Source organism: Ailuropoda melanoleuca, chromosome 9, assembly GCF_002007445.2.
Source record: "Ailuropoda melanoleuca isolate Jingjing chromosome 9, ASM200744v2, whole genome shotgun sequence".
Taxonomy (NCBI): domain Eukaryota; kingdom Metazoa; phylum Chordata; class Mammalia; order Carnivora; family Ursidae; genus Ailuropoda; species Ailuropoda melanoleuca.
In genome coordinates this window covers 35782857-35802259 of record NC_048226.1, presented here as the reverse complement: position 1 = coordinate 35802259, position 19403 = coordinate 35782857, and the positions used below count along the sequence as shown (strand labels likewise).

At 41.1% G+C, this 19403-nt stretch overlaps 1 protein-coding gene across 5 annotated transcripts in view; it reads left to right on the top strand.

Annotated features, from left to right (window-relative positions):
* ASPH (aspartate beta-hydroxylase) overlaps positions 1-19403 on the top strand; it is a 209617-nt gene that overhangs the window by 66710 nt on the left and 123504 nt on the right. For all 5 annotated transcript variants that reach the window (XM_034668106.1, XM_034668107.1, XM_034668105.1 and 2 more), the window contains 9 exons: positions 663-737; positions 4782-4907; positions 8440-8472; positions 9460-9516; positions 10001-10051; positions 10504-10536; positions 14835-14873; positions 15263-15298; positions 19010-19054. In XM_034668106.1, coding sequence (XP_034523997.1) covers positions 663-737; positions 4782-4907; positions 8440-8472; positions 9460-9516; positions 10001-10051; positions 10504-10536; positions 14835-14873; positions 15263-15298; positions 19010-19054 — 495 coding nt within the window. The remainder of the gene's footprint in view (positions 1-662; positions 738-4781; positions 4908-8439; positions 8473-9459; positions 9517-10000; positions 10052-10503; positions 10537-14834; positions 14874-15262; positions 15299-19009; positions 19055-19403) is intronic.

Here is a 19403-nt window from a genome sequence, read left to right as displayed (position 1 = left end):
AAAATTTATCATAGTGTCAGTGTCATTATAGCTTCTTGTTTGTTGTGTGATGTTTCAGCAAACTTGGTGATAAGCAGCACAGTGTTGTCGGAATGTCATTACAGATAGTGTTGACTTTTGTAATTTATATCTATTTGAATCTATGAATCTGACTGTCAGATGGGCTTCTCCAAAGCTGAAAGGATTGTCAGTCTAATGTGGGGTCTTCTCCTCAACTTCTGACCCTCTCAGTCCACCCACCAGCCAGGGGGCCCTTCCCCCTGAGTGTCAGGGAAGACAGTGGCTGGTCATGCGCTTTCATGTATGTTGGCCTCATCTTCCACGTTTTAATCTTTATTACCCAGTACTTCCCTTCCTGAAAGCTTTGCCCATCCTCTTTTCTTTATTTTATCTTGATTGTGAATTTTGTTAATTAGAAACTGAAGTAATTTTGTTCTGTGAGGTGTTTGCTAAACATTTATATCTGCTGTCAAAATAAAACCAATCTTAAATATTTACCGTGTTTGCCAATATATAAAAAAAGTGGTAAACAGATATGAAAAGGTAGCATAGTTGATGAACCAAATATATTCATTTGAATGTATGTACCTGGATGTCATGTTTCATGTTCTTCCTTAATATCTAGATATTTTCTACTTAGTTATGTTTTATAATCATTTTAGGACCTCGGAATATTGAAGATGAAGGAGAAGAACAAATTCAGCCCCTTCTCCATGAGGCAGTCTACACAGAACATGGTATGCATTTAAAATCCCATTTCCTCATGCATTGCTTGCTCAAAAAAGGGTTAATTACATAAAGTGATTTGGACATTTTTTTAAATTTAAATAGTAATTGAGTGTTTTTTTTAAATTAGTGGAGGACAAGTATTTCTGAGAGAGCACTAGCCTTGTTTTATCTTACCCTGCCTTACAGTTAAGGAACTTATCTCATGGATTTAATAAAGAAATGGTAGGGATAAATGAGAATAAACAAGTTAAGACCAATGATACATCAAGAACAGATGGCAAGAACAGGGAGGAGGAAAATAGAACACAACCAAGCAAGCTGTAATGGGCTGTCTGGATGCTGCCGTCAGCCGGACCTGCTGCACACTTGGGTGGTCGCCAAAGCAAAAAGAAAAACTTCTAATGACGTTGGTCATGTTACCAGAGAGGAAACGAACGTGGTGTCTACTTAGAGAATATAAAACATTTTCCCAGCTCTTACATCTAAGGCATTTCTTATATGCAGTTCTGTACAGAGAATATTAAATGATACTTTAGAAACCCATGCTTTAAGATTTTATGAGACTCTTTCTTGAAACACCCCTTGATAAGAGCAGAGAGTATAACCCCAAGATGTAACTCACAAAGGGATTTCGAAGAAGGCAGAACACATGGTATCCTGATACGCCTGATGGTTTGGTGTGAGCTGAAGAGAGTCCTAAAGGAAAAAATTATGTTTCTTAAAAAACTACTGGGACTCTCTATCATTGAAGCTGTGCTTTAGCAGGTCGGCCAAACTGTCTTACTTAGCCTTCGGTGTTCGGGGGTTGCGTGTAAAACATCCCATCAAGCTCCAGCTGTGCTCTGCTGGGGAGACCCGCTGCGGCTGAGCTGGGGGCTTTTGCCATTGGCTGTTCGGGGTCTAGGAGCCCATGTCCTTCCATTACCAGCTTCTGCTCAGCCAGGAGAGCCGCGGCACCAGAGCGTGTGTCTGCCTCTCTCGGCAAGCACAAGCCTTCCCTTCCTACATCTTTTGCTTAACTGTAAGCTAACACAAGGGTAATGCAGTCTAAATAAATCCATGATTTCAGTATGATGAGGTCAGTGCCGTAACGGTGAAATGTAATGGTTGTGTGGGCCTTGCATAGACTCTGGCATTAGCAAAGGCTTCTCCGAAGAGGTGACTTTCTGAGTTAGTAGCTGAGGGATGGTGTCATGCTTTGTCAGGTAGGTGTTATTTGTGGAAGATTCTAAGCAAAGGGCGTGGCATGTGGGCAAGCCCAGAGGAAAAGAGGATCTGAGAGTAGTCCAGGGTGGCTGGCCAGTGGAGTACATGGGTGGAGAGTGAATGGGAAAAGGTGTTTGTACTTGATTCACAGAGAAATCGGAACCATTGGAGGGCGCTAGGGAGTGCTATGCCTTCTGTCTGCAGCGGGAACACGAGCAGAGGGAGCATGCTGGGGGGAGAGGAGATGGCGGACTCTTCTGGTGATCTGAGTGGGCTAGGATGGTTGGTCGAACCAAATTTAGCCAAGGTAGGGAGAGAGAAGCGTGGGACAATATGGTAGACATTTGGGTGGGTGGGTGTAGGAATCAAGTCTAGCACGCCTGGGTTTCTGGCTGCAAAACTTCCTCTTGGACTTACTCTCTTCTTTACTTAGACATTCACAGAGGCCGTGGCTTTAAATGTTATTTGTGTTGCTTCTGAGCACGTATCTACAGCCCTATCTCCTCTGAGCTCCTGGTTTATCCAGCTGCCTGTTGATCTCCATTTGCATGTTTTATGGGAATCTCGGACTCAAAATGGACTTAAACAGAATTCTTGATTCCTTTGCATTTCATAGCTCTCCCCCACCCCCGTAAGATTTTGCTTTTATTCCACTCTTCTATATGTTAGGTCATGGTCTGTCCTCTACTTATAGCTTAAGTCAAAAACCTGGGAGTTCTCCTTATTTTTCTCTCTCCTTGCCTCATATGGGACCCACGGGCAGGTCCTGCCGGGTTGGCCCCCAGCACGGATCTGGACTGCAGTGTGTCAGCGTCACCGTCCCCTCCTGTGTGACGGCTGTAGCGGCCTCCCGTTGGGTCTGTGTGTGATGTGCCTTATGGGGACCTTGGTCATTTTCTTTTTCTCCTCTCAGTTACTTTTCTCCAGCCCAAATGACCTCTCTGTTCCTTGTAATTGCCAAGTCTGTCTGCCTCAGGGCCTTTGTACCTGTTATGTCTCTTGCTGGTGTGTGTTCTGGTCTTCACATCTCACCTGACAAAACATGGCCTCCCTGACCACCATCCGTGCAGTAGACTCTGTCCACAGCATTCGGCGCTTCATCACGGTGTTTCAGGGCCTGTGGCTGCCGTGTACTAGCTGTGTGGCTTTAGCCGAGTTTCTCGGGTTCGTCGTCCTTCCAAGGGGGATAATAGTACCTACTTCCTAGGGTTACTGTAATGGCCGAAGAGGGCTTGGCAATGCCTCAGATGTAGTCAGCCTTCAGGGAACTGTTTTGCTCATACCGGCCTTCGCTGACTGAGCAAGGGAGACTCAGATAATGCATGATGTTCGGTTGCTTTCCCTACTGAAAACAGGGACTTTCCATTAAGTAGCGGTGGCCAAGAGCTAAATCCTGCTCATGTGAAGACCATAAAGTTGCACTGGATAACACAAGAGTAAGGAAAAAGGAATATGGTTAGAAGGAATATGGAAAGCGGGGTATGGTAAAATCAGTGACAGGAATTAGAATTGATGATTGGTTTGCCAATCAACGACAACGTAGCAGACTGTGATGGAAAAACAGAAAACAAATAAATAGTGTGGCCATAAATGGGCCCACATAATTCAGTACCAGTGGAGAGCACCGCTATGCCATACTGCAGGTGAGGGAAGGAAGCCTTCCTGCAGTGTTTGATGGGAGTTCAGTGGCAGCAGAAGTCATAATATTCTGATGATGATGATGATGATGAAGAAGGAGGAGGATGAAGAAGAAGAAGAAGAACGATGATGATGATGGTGGTGGTGGTGGTAAAAAGAATAACACAATAAGAACAATAACACCTTAATGTTATTATGGGCTGGGCAGTTTTCCAAGTGCTTTAATCCTCACAACAATGCCGTAAGTAAGTACTCTTACTATTTCCTTTTTATGGAAGAAAAATCCTTGGCACAAAGTAGTTATGTAACTTCTCAGGGGTCACACAGCTGGTGTGAAAAAACTAAATCTGGTGCCATACACTTGAGACCCCACACTCCTAACCACTTTCCTGCCCTGTGAGCACGGCTGAGTCGCTCGTGTTGCTTGGCTAGAGCGTTATGTATGGGACACACTCTGCTTGAGGCCACATCAAGTTACTGTTGGGAGAATTTTTTACACCATGATGACAAGCTAAACCATATTGCAGCGGGATAAGTAGCCTATCCAACACAAAAGAAGCAGAACAGCTCAGTGTATCATAAAAATTAGTCTCAGAAGAGAAAAATGGGCATTTCTGCATAACTTACAGGCTCAACATAGCAACCTTTAGCTGCAAAGTATAGTATAGGCGACCTCATGCAGATGACCTAGCATACAGCTGAGCGCGGTGTCTGGCTGTTCTTTGCAATAGAACATCTCACAGAGTTATTTAAGTTTGTTAACGTGGAGTTTCAGGCCAGTTCTCAATGAGAGGTCACAAGGTGATCTTTTCTCTAACCTAGTGATAATTGAACAGGCAAATACATTAACAATTATGAATTTATTTGTTCATTCGTTAAATACTTACTGAGCATTTCCTATGGCTAAGCATGGCCTTGGGTGCTGGGCATACATAGTAAATAAATATATGAGATCCCTGTGCTTGGTGAGTTCATGTTCTAGTGAGAGAAAGCCTTTCCCCCCCTCAGGTGGGACTTGACCAGAGTGAGGACAGAGCTTCAGAGCGGGCAACAGCATGTGCCATGGCCCAGACGAGGGGCAGGGAGTGCCCGGTGGCAGGAGCGGTTACGTGGCAGCCCTTCAGAAGGGGCTCATGCATCCATGTCGGCTGCTGCTGGTGGGCCCTTGTTGTGGACTCGTGTGACTTTGTTCGTTGTGACCGTTCAAGGAGATGATGTGCCACAAGAAGAGGATGGACAAGTGAGAGAACCACAACCAGAAGAGGATGATTTCCTCGTAGGAAGTGATGCAGATGACAGATTTGAGCCCCTGGAGACCAGAACATTTCATGAAGGTAGGACACATTTTTTGGCTTCAGAATAAAGCTCAGCAGGCAATTTGTAATTATGATTATTAAAGTATTTCTTAAACACCTTTAAAACCAATATTTAATTTTTATCTGAAGTTTATTTTTAAGTGGAAGCTGGAAGGTCCAATTAAAGCTAATTTTTTTCCCTAAAATAAATAGCTATCGAAATTTTGATTCAAAGCACTCTTTTAAGGAAACTGTCAGAATATATAAATTATTTATAGAAAGTAAGTGAAATACTTTAGCACATTACTTTTGCGGTACACTTCTTCCTAGAGTGCTATGCATTAGAAGAAATTCAGAAAATTGATGAAATATTTTACTCGGCAGTCTATCACAGGCTCTTGCTCTAACGTGAACTCCATAGTCACAGTTTATAGAACACAATTCTTAGCTTCTATACCAGGCATTGACAAGCTTTTTCTGGAAGTAGCTAGAGGATCAATATTTTAGGCTTTGCAGACCATATGGCCTTTATTGAAACCACTCAGCTCTGCTTTCATAGTCCAGAAGTAGCCTGAAATAATACCTAAGGCTATGTTCCGGGAAACCTCATGTACAAAGTCAGGAGGCAGGCTTGCTCTGGGCTACAGACCATAGTTTGCTGACACCTGTTCTGTGTCAGTATCTTCCATTAAATGCTGGTTATTTAAATATCCATTGAGTAGCTTACCTTGGATCATTTGCAAAAAGCAAGTTAGAGCTATAGTTATTCAATGTTGACATATAGAGAGAAGTAATTTCTGTGATGATGAAAACTTTTTTTCATCTATTTTGTGTTCTGCTATGTTTTAATATGACACTACCGCTATTATTTATTTGAAGCCTTGTTAAATGAGCACACATGTTTTGTTCTTATGGTATCTATTCTCCATTCTTTTTTAAGGTGGCCCTTTAAAACTTTAATGAGTTCTTAAAAGATGTTTTTTTTTTAACTTTTTAATTCATTTATTTTTAAACTAAGTTCTATGCCCAGTGTAGGGCTTTAACTCACAACCCTGAGATTAAGAGTCACATCCTCTACCCAGGGAGCCAGCCAGGCGCCCTGAAAGATTTTAATCCACAAGTTGTACTCTGATTGATTAATGGTGTTTTATTTAGAATATAGAAGTATATAAATGATATAATTGTATGTATGTAATTTTATACATAAAACGAATACTACTGAAACATTGTTTGAGATGGATGTTTCATTTCTAAAGAGTAAAACTAAAGAAGAAGGTTGGCAGCACCCACACAAAGTCAACCATATAGCCCATTCTGTCCCACCTTATAATAATCATCAGAGTCTGTGGTTGAGCTCCTTCAGGGCCCATGCAGCAGCATAGCCCCACAAGCCACAGAGGATCTGGATAAGAGGTGTCTGGCAGTGTGCAAGGATTAGCTAAGCCTCCATCAGGTTCACGCAGATAGACCGTGAGGAACGAGTAGTAGATGAAAGCCACAGCACTAACGAAGGTAGGACGGCCTAGAGCCGTGGGGTCTTGAGTTCAGAGAGACGATTTCTTGCGAATAAGGTCCATATACGATGTACTTGATATCCCTTCAAATAGTTGTTAATCTTGGATGCGATTAAGATCGACTAGAGAGCTTTTAAAAGAATGATTTGACCCACCCTAGACAAAGTGAATTGGAATGTTTGGGGTGTGGGGCCTCCAAAATGGATCACTGTAAAAGCTCCCCAGGTCATATCAAAGTGCAGCCGAGGTTGAGCAGAAGCATGGCCAGGCTGTTGATTTTTTCACGTGCCTCCCCTGTGTCCTAGGCTGCAGGGTGTGAACAGGCTAAGGCGTGGACCTCCGTGCTCGTAACCAGGGGGAATCTGGTGGTGTCATAGCGCTTGGAGAGGTAGCCTGGTCACAGTACAGTTGGTAAATAGTTGCGAGGACTTTTTTTTAAAGCATAGAAAAATAATGAAAAAGTAAAGTATATCTCCTTTTCACAATATTGAATGTATTGGGAAACTAGAAGCAAGAAACTCTTGATTTATGAATGAATATATTTCCAAAAACGTACATTCATGCTTATTGTTGAGAGCAGGAAATACACTTTTCCATAGAAATAATGTTACAAGCGATGGTTTGGTTTCCATACCCACCTACAAAATTGCATATAGACCAGCTTTAGAACTTCAGACCTTTGGGGCGCCTGGGTGGTGTAGTTGGTTAAGCGTCCAACTCTTGGATTTGGCTCAGGTCATGATCTCAGGGTTGTGATCTCAGGGTTGTGAGATCGAGCCCCATGTCGGCTCCGTGCTCAGCATGGAGTCTGCTTGAGACTCTCTCCCTCTCCCTCTGCCCTTTCCCACTCTCTCTCTCTCCCTCTCTTCCCCTCTCTCTCCTTCTCTCTCTCTCTCAAATAAGTAAATAAATCTTAAAGGAAAAAAAAGAACTTTAGACCTTTAGTTATCATGTATGTTATAATTTCTCTGGGGAAAAAATGTTTCTAATTTCTGAGTAAGGGGTGCTGATAAAATGATTTCCACATTTCCCTGGTATCTCTTGCTGTCTCCTATCTTTGGCGAAGATGGCTCAGGAAAATTGACAGTTATTCAGAATTTTGGTTTCTTAGATGCTGTTTATATAACACGTTTCAGTTAAGACACTCAAATAATCTGAAACGTAAGGCATTTGATATTTTTGAGGTTAGGAGTTATAGATTGGGGGTAGGAAGAAGTACTTCTCCTTACTTTCTGATCTAATCTTTAATTGGGACATAGATTCAGTGTGAACTTAAAAGTTGTTTATGGAAAGTCTTCAGAAATTAAAAATATTTACACTTCATGTAGTTGTGACATTAACGAGGGTCAGTGGAGGAGTGAGCATCCTGTGGTGATGGCTGTTGGGGTCTGCAGGTTCAATTATGGACCCATTGACCTTTCAGCTCCCCGTCTTAGAAAGTCTCCTCTGGGGGCGCCTGGGTGGCACAGCGGTTAAGCGTCTGCCTTCAGCTCAGGGCGTGATCCCGGCGTTACGGGATCAAGCCCCCACGTCAGGCTCCTCCGCTGTGAGCCTGCTTCTTCCTCTCCCACTCCCCCTGCTTGTGTTTCCTCTCTCGCTGGCTGTCTATATCTGTCAAATAAATAAATAAAATCTTTAAAAAAAAAAAAAAAAAAAGAAAGTCTCCTCTGTCTTTCCTTGTGTTCCCATCTGTAGACACTGTGCTTTTGCTTCAGAAAACAGGACACCACAGTGGAATGTGAAGTAGACTAAGAGGGCCCCTTTCCTGGGTCCAGCCTTGTCACTGTGTTACTCTGTTCAAATCATCCTCTCATTGGTCCAGGCTGTGGTGGTGTTGAGTGGATCAAAGACAATGTGTGAGGCATTGCTAAGTGCAGTTCTAGTAAAAGATAAAGTGTTTAGCAAACAGTTAATGGATATTTTCATGTTTTATTTTAATAATTATTTGCTTTCAACATAAAATCAGTGACAAGCATAGATTCAGGATATACATCTACGGTATATATACATAAAATTTTACGAAAGTCGTACTATTCATCTGATGTTATTCTTTTCAGAAACTGAAGACAGTTACCATGTAGAAGAGACAGGTGAGATTTAAACTTAATGCTATTCTTTTTTAATTAGAATGAGTCTTTTCCTATGAAAGAACATCGTGAGAGAGAGAAAACATTATGATTATCTATTAATATATTTTATAATATATCATAAAATATCATATATAATATATAGTTAATTGTTATATATAACTTACATATGTTATATCATAATTTTATGTATGTTTCTTTGTGAATATAGTTTTGTGCTTTTGAAGTCTATTCCCTGAAGGTAAATACCCAGTAATGGGACTGCTAGGCCAAGAGATACAGTAGAAGTCCATGTTTTGTAGTCTTAAATTACAAAGTCAATGAAAGGTCAAAATTGTGTGTTCTCACTGGTCACACATCCCCAGAAGATATGGCCACACTAGAGATGGACATGCCATCATTCAGTAATCCTGTGTTGGCCAGTTTTTCTTCCAGTGCCAGGATAGATCCCTTTCTCTGTGCTTGAGGACCACATGATATTCTTGGCTGGCATTAAGGGCCTATATCACTTCAACAATATGTATTTGTAAATACTAGAATTGTATTGCAGTCTGGGAGTACGCAGTACTGAGTCCAAGCGTGAGGGACTGGGAGTGCGTGTGCCCTTCCTCATGCACGCTCTGCGGCAGGTGCTTGCTGAGTGGGTGGGAAGAGGGCTCACCTGTACCGCCACCTCTGTGGTCTCTGTCTGTCTCTGTCTCGTTAGTCTTTTGCTGAATATAGTTGAATTTGCACGATCTAAATGAGAATATAGCTTCACCAGTTTGTGGTTCGATTATAAACCCATTGGTGATGGGAACTCTCTATTCATCTTTGTATTTGGCATTTTGGAAAAGTGGAACCCGCATGTTCCATGAGTGAGTATAAATCATTATGATTTGGTTTTACATTTCTGTCATTACTGGATATTGTGCCTTTCCTATTTTGTATATCAAGTGTAATCCTTCTTGAGATATATTTGTAATTTCCTAATCATTTCTTAACTTATAGCTTCGCAGGCTTATAATCAGGATATGGAAGAGATGATGTATGAGCAGGACAATCCAGGTTTGTGATCCGTGTTTCTGTTCAAGGCACTGGCTGAGGCCATTTGACCCCGAGGTTAATGATTCACTCTGATTCAGCACAGAGTCCTCATTATAATGCCCACAGTCATTTTTGGTTGCCAGACATTTATAGAAATCCCTGAATATAGTTTAATATTACATGGAGGAATGAGGAAAAAAGGAGATGTATTTTTCAAACCACCATTGGGACCTGCTCCTTGTAGATAGGATGCTGGGAAGGCAATTTGGAAATTGACGAGGCAGTATGGCATAGTGGAGTCTTACTGGTTCTGCTCCTTCCTGTCTTTGTGACCTAGAGAGCAAATTATGAAGCTGTATTCAGCCTAAATTGTATTAATGAGAGTGATAATATCTATCTTACCCAGTTGTGAAGATTGGAATTAATTTGTAAATACTTGAGAATGGCATCTAGTAATGTGTTTGGTTTTTTCATGTTTGACAGGGTGTCTGTTTTTTCTCTTTAGATTCCATGGAGCCAGTAGTAGGTGATGATGAAAGAAGGTACCATGAAGCAGGTACTGGATAAATATTTTCATTAGATTGTAAACATTACTCATGGCTTTATAGTTGTAATGCTATGTTAAGGTGATTTTTCTTTCAAAGGAGTCAAAGAAGTAATCTTAACACATAATACAAGTCTTTTTGCTTTGTAACAAGATTAGATTATGAAAAGAATATCAGGCTTTCATATTTTAGCTTGTCTACACTGGCACCACGACAGAACAGGATATTAATCCTGAATGCAACTTTTGCATATCTTACTTTATGCCAGTTTGAGGAATTTTTATGAAAATAATTTACTCGTCCTTTTGTCTAGTTGTTTTTGGGCAAAAGGCACTTATCACTGACTGTAGGCACTGATATTTAAAGGAACAGAATTCTGTATTTGAGATTAAGTTGTGTTTTTTAGTGAAGCAATTTTACAGAATGACCCATTTAATACTGAGTTTTATTTTCTTTCTTGCAGATGACCTTACATACCAAGACTATGATGAACCAGGTTTGAAAATGCTTCTTAACCTTAAGCCATCTACTTGTTTTAAAATCTACTCATAGTTTTTAGAGTATAGAGGATATTTAAGCTTCAAATATCATAACTTAAAATCTCCAACTGAATGGGAGTTTTCAAAGAATTCACTTGGGGAGATTGTTTACCTTCCCCAGTGGTTCTGCCATTGACTAAATAATTTCTTAAATTCTTTGCAAGTTGCCTTCGGAAGCAGTTAAAAATTATTCACGATAACTTACCTCATTACTTTATAGTCTTAGTTGTCTTTTGACTAACATATGTCTGGAGCATATAAAACTAGTCAGAGTTGAACTACTCTAGTTTCTTCTACAAAGTAATCCCACTCTTAAAGGTGATGGATCTACTAGCATGAGGAAAGGTACAAAACAATTTCACTGCAGGCTTACAAGTGGCATAAAGAAAAGAGTTTGGGCCTGTTTTTGACATGAGTGGCACTAGAGTCAGATTTAGGCAATTAGAGCTCTGTTTGTTGCCCAAGCACTCCCCAGGCTGTTTTACTAAACTCCTTGAAGTAGAGTCTATTTTTGTGACTTTCCAGATGAAAGAAACAAAGGTTCAGAGAATGTAAGTGATTTGCATAAGTTAATACGACTAAGAAATGAGAAAGCCAATGGCGTGATGGTCATTTTTATTCTGCCACCTTCACGGATGGTTCTGTAAAAAGAAAGAAGTCAAATGAGCATGACTTCATGTGTGATGCAAGAAGGACGAGAAATGTACAGTGCTTGAGTCAAATATGGGGGATTTTCTATGCGCTGGATGGTTCGGAGGCTTGACATTCAAAGGTGGACACTATGGAGTCCCTACTGTCAAGAAATGTATGGTGTCGTGATAGTTGGTGGTTCTCAGTTGAAGAGAATTAGGAGCGGCTGTGTATAAACCTGATGTGCTGAATTATTAAGCATCTGTATTTAAGATTTAAGGTCCTACTAAGGTGACTAGTCACGGTGGCTACTTCTAATGGGATAGGAATGACACCATTAGAAGAATCCTGGATTCTGTCTTTAAGAACTAATATTTTTATAAGAAATTAAATAACTTGGCCACTGTGATCTGGATTTTCTTTTCAGTTTCAAATTTAAAGAAAATAGGAATTTGGAAATTGAAAGTTACATGTAGAAATGAGACTTGAGACACTTCTCTAATTTCTGCCACTCATTGTAGTGTTTGTCTAAATATGCTAGGAAGAACATGTTTGCAAGGCAGTTTGCAGACTAGATCCAGAGAACTTTAAAATCACACTTGAAAGAAGTGTAAAATTAGATACTGTGTTAAAAAAGATGTTGTAAAAATAAATGTGTTTTCATAGGCAGAATATCAGAATAAGTACAATTTAACATGTTAAAAAAAGAGTAATAAATAGGACCTAAGGGGTCATCAAGATTTGAGACACTTTGGATCACAAGATTTTGAGATACTTTAGATTACCTTGCTATAGAACCTAAAGTTTTTCAAACAAAAGGGATTTAATGGAATTATTAGTAGGATTATTCACTGTGTTCTAACAAGATACCTTTGTGGCATTCAAGAACCAGACTAGGGAAACCAAGTGAACATATGTAAGTGAAACTGTAAGTAGGGTGAAAACAAAACCATTTTTCCATAGGAGAACAGTATATATTCTGTATTAAACTCACTACATCTAGACCCTGGAAAACATGTGGCTTATTAAAGGTATGGAGGGAACCAGCTTTCTGCATTAAAAATCTAGAAAGCATCAAGCCTACATTGGATATACCTAGGAAATGGCAGTACTGTCTTACTATCTGATTGATTTATTCACATACTGTATATGTATTAACTATTTTATATCTAAAACAGGACTGGGGCAGTTCTAATGAGGGACACACACATGGTCCATATTCCCATGGACCTTACATTTTAGTGGGGGGGGGGGAAGAAATTACAGAAACAACTTCAATTTAGTGTTTACTGGCGATTCCACTAAGTGTTGGTGAGAACAAGGACGGTGTGTAACAAGAGCATATAGTGAAGAGACCTACCTAGTTTGTGGACCAGGGAAGGCAGAATTGAAGTTGGAGGTGAAGATTAGAGCCATTGACAAGGCAAGGGGAAGGTGGGGGGAATGTTGTAAGAAGCCTCTGAGATGGGAAGATGTATGCAGAGTGCTGGCAGTCTAATCTGGGCTGAGATTGCACTATGTGTGGGGTCCACGGATGCCAAGAGCTAGTCAGGGATGCTCACCTACCCTCATGGCATTGTTCAAGGCATGACAGAATCAGATATGCATTTTGTAAAGATCGGTCTGACGTGTAGCAAATAGACTGGAGAGACACAAGAGTGGATATGGGGAGACCAGGTAGTTTAGTCCTGTTATCCCAAACTGATCTTGCCCTGAGTCCCATCTCTGCCAAAAGAGGAGTCAGGGGAGATGAGTTTCAGGAAAGGGATGTTCAGCAGTGTCCCGTGCTGCTAAGGACCCAGGATAGATGAGCACTGAACACATGCATTGGATCTAGTAGGACAGCGGCCTCCCGGTGACCTTGGCAGGAGCCATTTTCAGTGGACACAGATGAAGGTGGACAGAGATAAAGCAGTTTGAACCAGGGTGGTGGCAGTGAAGGGAAGCGGACAAGCTGAGAAATGTAAGGAGATAAAATTGACAGGGTGTGATGTGTAGGCAGAGCTGGGGGAGAGAGCAAGGTGTCAGGAGCCCCATCCACCGTTCCGGCTCGTGCACTTGATGGATGGTCGTGCTTTTTCCTAAGACAGGCAGGACTGGAAAACAGGAATGGGCCAAGAGGCCGTGCGTCCAGTCTGTACGTGTTGACAGTGTGTGTCGAGACACCCAGGAGGATATGTAATAAGCCAATTGGTGGTGCTTTGATCTCAGCAGTGACCTCTCATTCGTGCCTGTGAGTTTGGGAGTCCTGAGTCTATACAAGATACTTGAAGCCAAAGGCCGAGATCACTTATGGAGGGAGGACAGTGTAGTGGGATGGGAGGCTCTGTTGCTGGCCTTTGATGAAAGCCAACATTTCATGCCTGGTAGGACTAGGACACGTGATGAAGAAGATTGAGAAGGAGAAAGGAGGGAATAAAAGGAGAACACGGTCACGCTGAAGTGTTTGAGAAGGAAGGAGCTGCTGAGAGATCTAACTCGGTGAGGTGGAACTCGTCCATTAGATGGAACGAGGTAGTCTCGGAGGAGCCTTGGCAGGGATGAGTCAGGGCCACAAGACAGATGGCAGTGGTTGGGGAAGGAAGCGAGGGGTGAGACAGCAAATGTGAGTGACTCTGAAGACAAGAGATTGTGAAATAGAGGGGAGAGGTGGGACAAGGGGAAGCAGCCTCAAGAAAGGGCTTTTTTTCCCCCTTTAAGTTGGTAGAGATGAGCATGTTTAAATATAACACGGTTCAGAATGACAGAGTGAGCAAACACACGCTGCTCCTCTGTCTTACCAATACGACTAGAAGGACAGAAGATGATGGATGAAAAATTGTCCCTTACTCTACCCAGCACTGAGAATAATATCTGAAATATAGTAGGTGCTCAAAAATGTTTCTTTATTAAATGATCACAGAGAATACATTTATAACTGTGCTAGGAAAATAAGAAAGCTCGCTTTAAGCGAACCAGAAAATTTGAGGCAATTTGGAGAATGGAAAAAGCTGGGATTGGGTTGACCGAGAAAGCTGTGACCCCGCCGAGCCCGAGAGAAGAGCCCGGAGCCTCCTTTGCAGCAGAGCAGAGAGCCACTGAGCCCCGTGCAAGTAAACAAGAGGAGACACGCTGGGCGCCGGGCCGAGGGTGGAGCGGTGAGCTCAGGGCCTGCCAGCAGCACCCTCGCTCTTCGGGCTGGCACCAGGATGGTTTGCCCCCAGGTGGGAGATCAGAGAGTTATTCCCCAAGCAAATAGAGAGTCTGCCTGGGGAAAGCTCAGAATCCTCCCGTGCAGACATGAAAAAATAGAAAAGGGAAATTCATTGCCACCAGGGAGTAGACAGATGTTGGATCTGGGTAACAAGAGATTGGAGAAGAACCTTAATCTCCCCTATTTTACATGAAGAAAGCATTTGTAATTGCCCATCTCCTATGGCTAAAAGGTGGCCGACTTGGATTTTGAATCTGTGCGTGGGGACTCTTCCCCACCCTACTCTGTAGCCTGCTGCTTCCCAGTGACTAAGCCCCAGGGGTTCAAAGATGGATTGGACATTGTCTCTGCTCATGAAACCATACAGCCAGTGTTGTGTCACAGTGAGAGCTATGTAGTCCTAAGGGATTCTTTTTTCTGTGTATTTTCTAGTGTATGAACCATCGGAAAATGAAGGGCTAGAAAGTTCAGGTAAGCTTTTTCTCTAAACGGGTATTTCCTGCAAGTCAGCCCCACCCCCTTGTATTTACTAAAACTCAGATAACTTGTGGGACAAAGACAGATGTAAGTAGGAAATACAAGACATTTTCAAGTCTCCAAGGAAGTAATTGCATGTTGTCAATATACTTGTTCCCTACTTATGGTGCAAGTTTTATGTCATCAGGGATGATGTCAGCCTATTTGATGTATTCATTAATACAATGTAGGAATTAAAATTGATATGCTAATATAAATACTTGCGAGTCTCCATAAGAAGCCCCCAGTCTAAAAAGAGCCAAATTTAGTTACCTTAGTAGAGGTAAGTTAATTTAGGAGTCTAGTGTGAATTAATGTAAAAATGTGTTTGGTTTTTTTTTTAGATAATGCCGTGGAAGATTCAAACATAATTTTAGAAGGTGAGTTAATTTTATAGAGATAGTTTTACTTTTTGTAGCATAATGGCATTCATGTATTCAACAGATAGATATTGGACACTTTGCTGTGTATGGGGTGCTCGGGGCTAGGAGGGCGAGAGGGAAGACGATGGATAGGGTTTCTGGTTTCCTTGGGATTGGCATTCTTGTGGTCAAATATGATAAAGTAACTGCAGATTATGAAAAGTTCAATAACAGAGATAAAACCGGGACAGTCCAATAGCAAACAGCTGGTTATGGCAAGGCTCTTCTAACTAGGGGGTGGTTCTGTCAAACAGAGGTTAGCCTTGGGCAGGGATGGCTTGAAAGTTGGATTCTTCGTGTTTTATTCAGCTGGACAGACTATTTTTTGAAAGTGAAGGGATTGTTTCTAAAAAATTGTTGCGTGTATTCCATGGTGATGCTTTGACAGCGTGTAGAGTTATGGAGACCCTAGCGGTCTGCAAAGTTCTTTCATATACGTTTTTCGATTGTTCCTCACAGTGGACACTGAAGAGGAGGTAGGACGATACCATTGCGCTTTTGTGTGTATGTGGCTAAGCTGGTGTTCAACCCAGACTCGGGGCCTGTAGTAGACTCTGGGGTCCATGGGCTTTAACGGCAGGAAGTTGCCACAGGGAACATGTAATAGGGCCTTTGCTCTTAAAATTACTCTTAGAATTCATTTATGAGCCACTAATTGTCAGTTTTCAGATTAAATGTTACTGCTTTTGAGCTTGGTTAGGCAGAATATTTAATAGTACAGCTGACTGAAATGGGAGAAGATAGGGAGGGGTGGAGGGAATGTGGGGATACCAGAATTGCTCTGCTTAGCTGCTGGCAGAGACCCCTACACACTGCTGTGAGACCACTGCGTACACGCAAATTCATCTCCACGTAGCAGGCTGGATAGTGTTCAGATTTTCTCCTACTTCCTATTACTCAGTTCTCTATGAAGAGTATAGCCGAGTGTTTTTTGTTCAGTCAGAATCAGAAAATGTAAACCCTACATCCCAGGAAGAACTTCATCCAGTCCATCCCACATATATTGTTTTTATAAGAGACAAAACATTGCAATATGCATCTTGGCCCTGACTTTCCTGTGTTCAAAGTAGTTTTTCCAAAGACTTCTCAGTCATTTTGATAAGCCAGTAGAGGACATAGCAGAGACTGCTCATGGAATTCTTTCTGGGGGGGCAGTGGGGCTCTGGACTGTGCATGTTTAGCCCCGCCTGTAGTTTCTGTGCTCCTGTGTTTGGAGCCTGAGTGGTCAGTGGGAAGGAACTCATCATCTTCACATGCCCTCTAACCTTCTCTTTCCCCCTCTTCCTTGACTTGACTTGATGCATCAAAATATACTTGGATTCCCACACCAGAAATGCAAGTGTCATCAATGACATTCCCTCCGTCGCTGCAGCTAATCCCAAGTCCTGTTGAATGGGCTTCCAAACCATTTCTCAAATCCATTTTTCTCTGTCATTACCTTCCTGGCCAACAGTGGTAGCCTTCTAGCCCATCTTCTCAGCGAGATACGTGTCCCCTTCAAATCCATCTGTCATGATGCAATTAGGGTGATCTATTCAAAAGTACAGGTTAGGCTGTATCAACCCTGTGCCTAAACCCTCTTTTCTTCCCCATCTGTGTCAGTAAGGTTACTTTCTGTTACAGGCGACAGAGAACTAAACTTCAGTTGGCTTAAGCATTAAAGATTCGGGTGACAGATCAGTTGTGAACTTGGAGGACCTAGTAAGGAATTTGGATTATATTTTAGGTGCAGTAGGAATCTGGGAAAAATACTTAAATGAGATATGGCATAATCTGACTTATTTTAAAGAATCACTTTCACTCCTAGTTAGAAAATGGATTGGATGGAGCAAGAATGGAGGCAGGGACCACCCTGTTAGGAAATGCTGGGTACCAATCCAGGAAGTGATCATGGTGGCCTGGAGTGATGTCATGACAGTGGAAATGGAGGGGAAGGTTTTGAATTAGATATATAGTTTTGAATTACAACTGATGGAACTTTCTGATGGTTGTGAAGGAAAGAGAAAGGGAATATTTGGTTTAGTTTGAGTAACTGTCGGATGATGGAGCCATTTATCAAGAAGGAAACTAGGATATAAAGGAAACTGGTTTAGGGGAGAAAACCAGAGCTCCATATTATATATTTTAAGTTTGGGAATGATGTGAAATTCCCAGGTGGAGGTATCAAGTAGGGGGTTAGATGTGCAAATGATATGAGCTAGGCGGGCGAGACCTTGAGACTGATGTGTTTGGGAGCCATCCTCATGGAGGTGGGAGTTGAAATCCATACTGAAGTGGGTTTAAAAAGTCCTGGAGTAAAGAAGAGCAGTCTGTGCTGATATAAGTAGTTTGCTATTTCCTTTTAAAAAGTCCTCTTGTTACATCATTGCCAAAATAAATTTCAGGTAGTTTGTTAAATGTACACCTTTTCAGAATACAATTAGTTGAAAATTTAATTTATCTTGCAATAATAATAATAAGGCTTTCTTAGTATAACACCAGTGATGGAAATAATAAAGTGATTAATACTTTATGATGCACACAAGTTTTTCAAGCCTAAATTGGCAAGTAAAAGAAATTCTGAGAAAAAAATATTGGTAAAGGTGATACAGGGCCAGTAGATCTCTTAACTTACTAAGAAGAAATCAGTAGGCAAACCTTAACAAGCCAGTCACAACAGAGAAAGCTGGTAAATGCTCACAGAACTGCCACTAAAACAATGAAATATGCCAAAATATTAATTGTGATCAGTGGGAATAGGTGAGATTTTTTTTCCCCTTTTTCCTTTTGTGTAAAAAATATTTCCAGATCTCCCGTTTGGGTATGTATTATTCTTAAAATTAGAAGCAAACTAATGTAAGAAGAAAAATGAGTAAAATAGCTACATAAATAATATGAGTTGTAGAAAATTCTATAAAAATTCTTCCTTTTGACCAAAGTCTGTTCCAAGTCTTTAGGAGCAAAAGGAAAGCTGATATAATCTTATCTCTAGATGAAGGTAATGTTCAGTGGGTTGTGAGATATGAAGATCTTAATATGTGACGTAATTTGATAGCGTGAATCAGATCAGTATATTATTGTACCATTACGTGATAAGGTCAACAGTCTCTTTAGTTTCAAATGGGCTGAAGTGGCCAGCGAAAAAGGCAAGATGTTAAAAAAGTCATCTCCGTATTTTTGGCCGGAATATGGCCAAATTAGAATATGTTACCTTGAATATTATTTTTCAGAAACTTTATTGAGGATAATAATTTACTTTTAGGACTCTCTTTCAATTTCTTCGTGTCGTTTCGTTCATGTTACAATTAGGGTTATGTATTAAAAACTTTTTAACGAGATATTTTAAACATCTTTCCTCAGCTTTCTTATCAAGTCTGATGCAAAATTGTGGTGAAGACCTGGGTTTTAGCTCATATCTCCTTTGCCCAGGCAGCGAGTTTTGCAGTTAGTCAGTTAGGCAGATAATGCCTAAAGCCTATTTTACACAACCCTTGACAAGTATACAACATTTTGCGGAGTTATAGCTAATTCTTCTTTGTTGTAATAGTGTGAAAACCTAATGTTTTTGTGATCATTGCACGCTAATCCCAAAAATGTCTGTAAAAATAATCGCTGTAACTTAAATACAATCTGTGTTTTAAACACTGGTCAGCAGTGTGTGATGCATTGTCATTCTGTTATTTATTTTAGAAGTACACGTGCCCCCTGCAGAAGAACAACAGGAAGTACCACCAGGTACGACGTTTGGTTAGATGCCCTTTGCCCTTTCCTTTTCTGTTTAATTTAAAATGTACTGTTGATATTCACAGTAGCTGTGTGAAATCAGTCTGTGAAGAGTAAACGTCCTGAGAGAAGGATTAATTATACCTAACTTTGAAGAGAAAATTGTCTGTGTTTTGATCAGTTGAGCCAAAGTGAAGGCAAATAGCGTCAGATTCAGTTTAGTACACGTTTGTTGAGCTAGAATGTGAGGCGTGTTAATGGTCAGGGTACCATATGATTTTTGCCATTATAGATGGTGGTGGTGGTGGTAGTAGTAGTAGTTAGCTGGGGGGGTTTTCCTTTTTTTTTTAATTTGATAGGC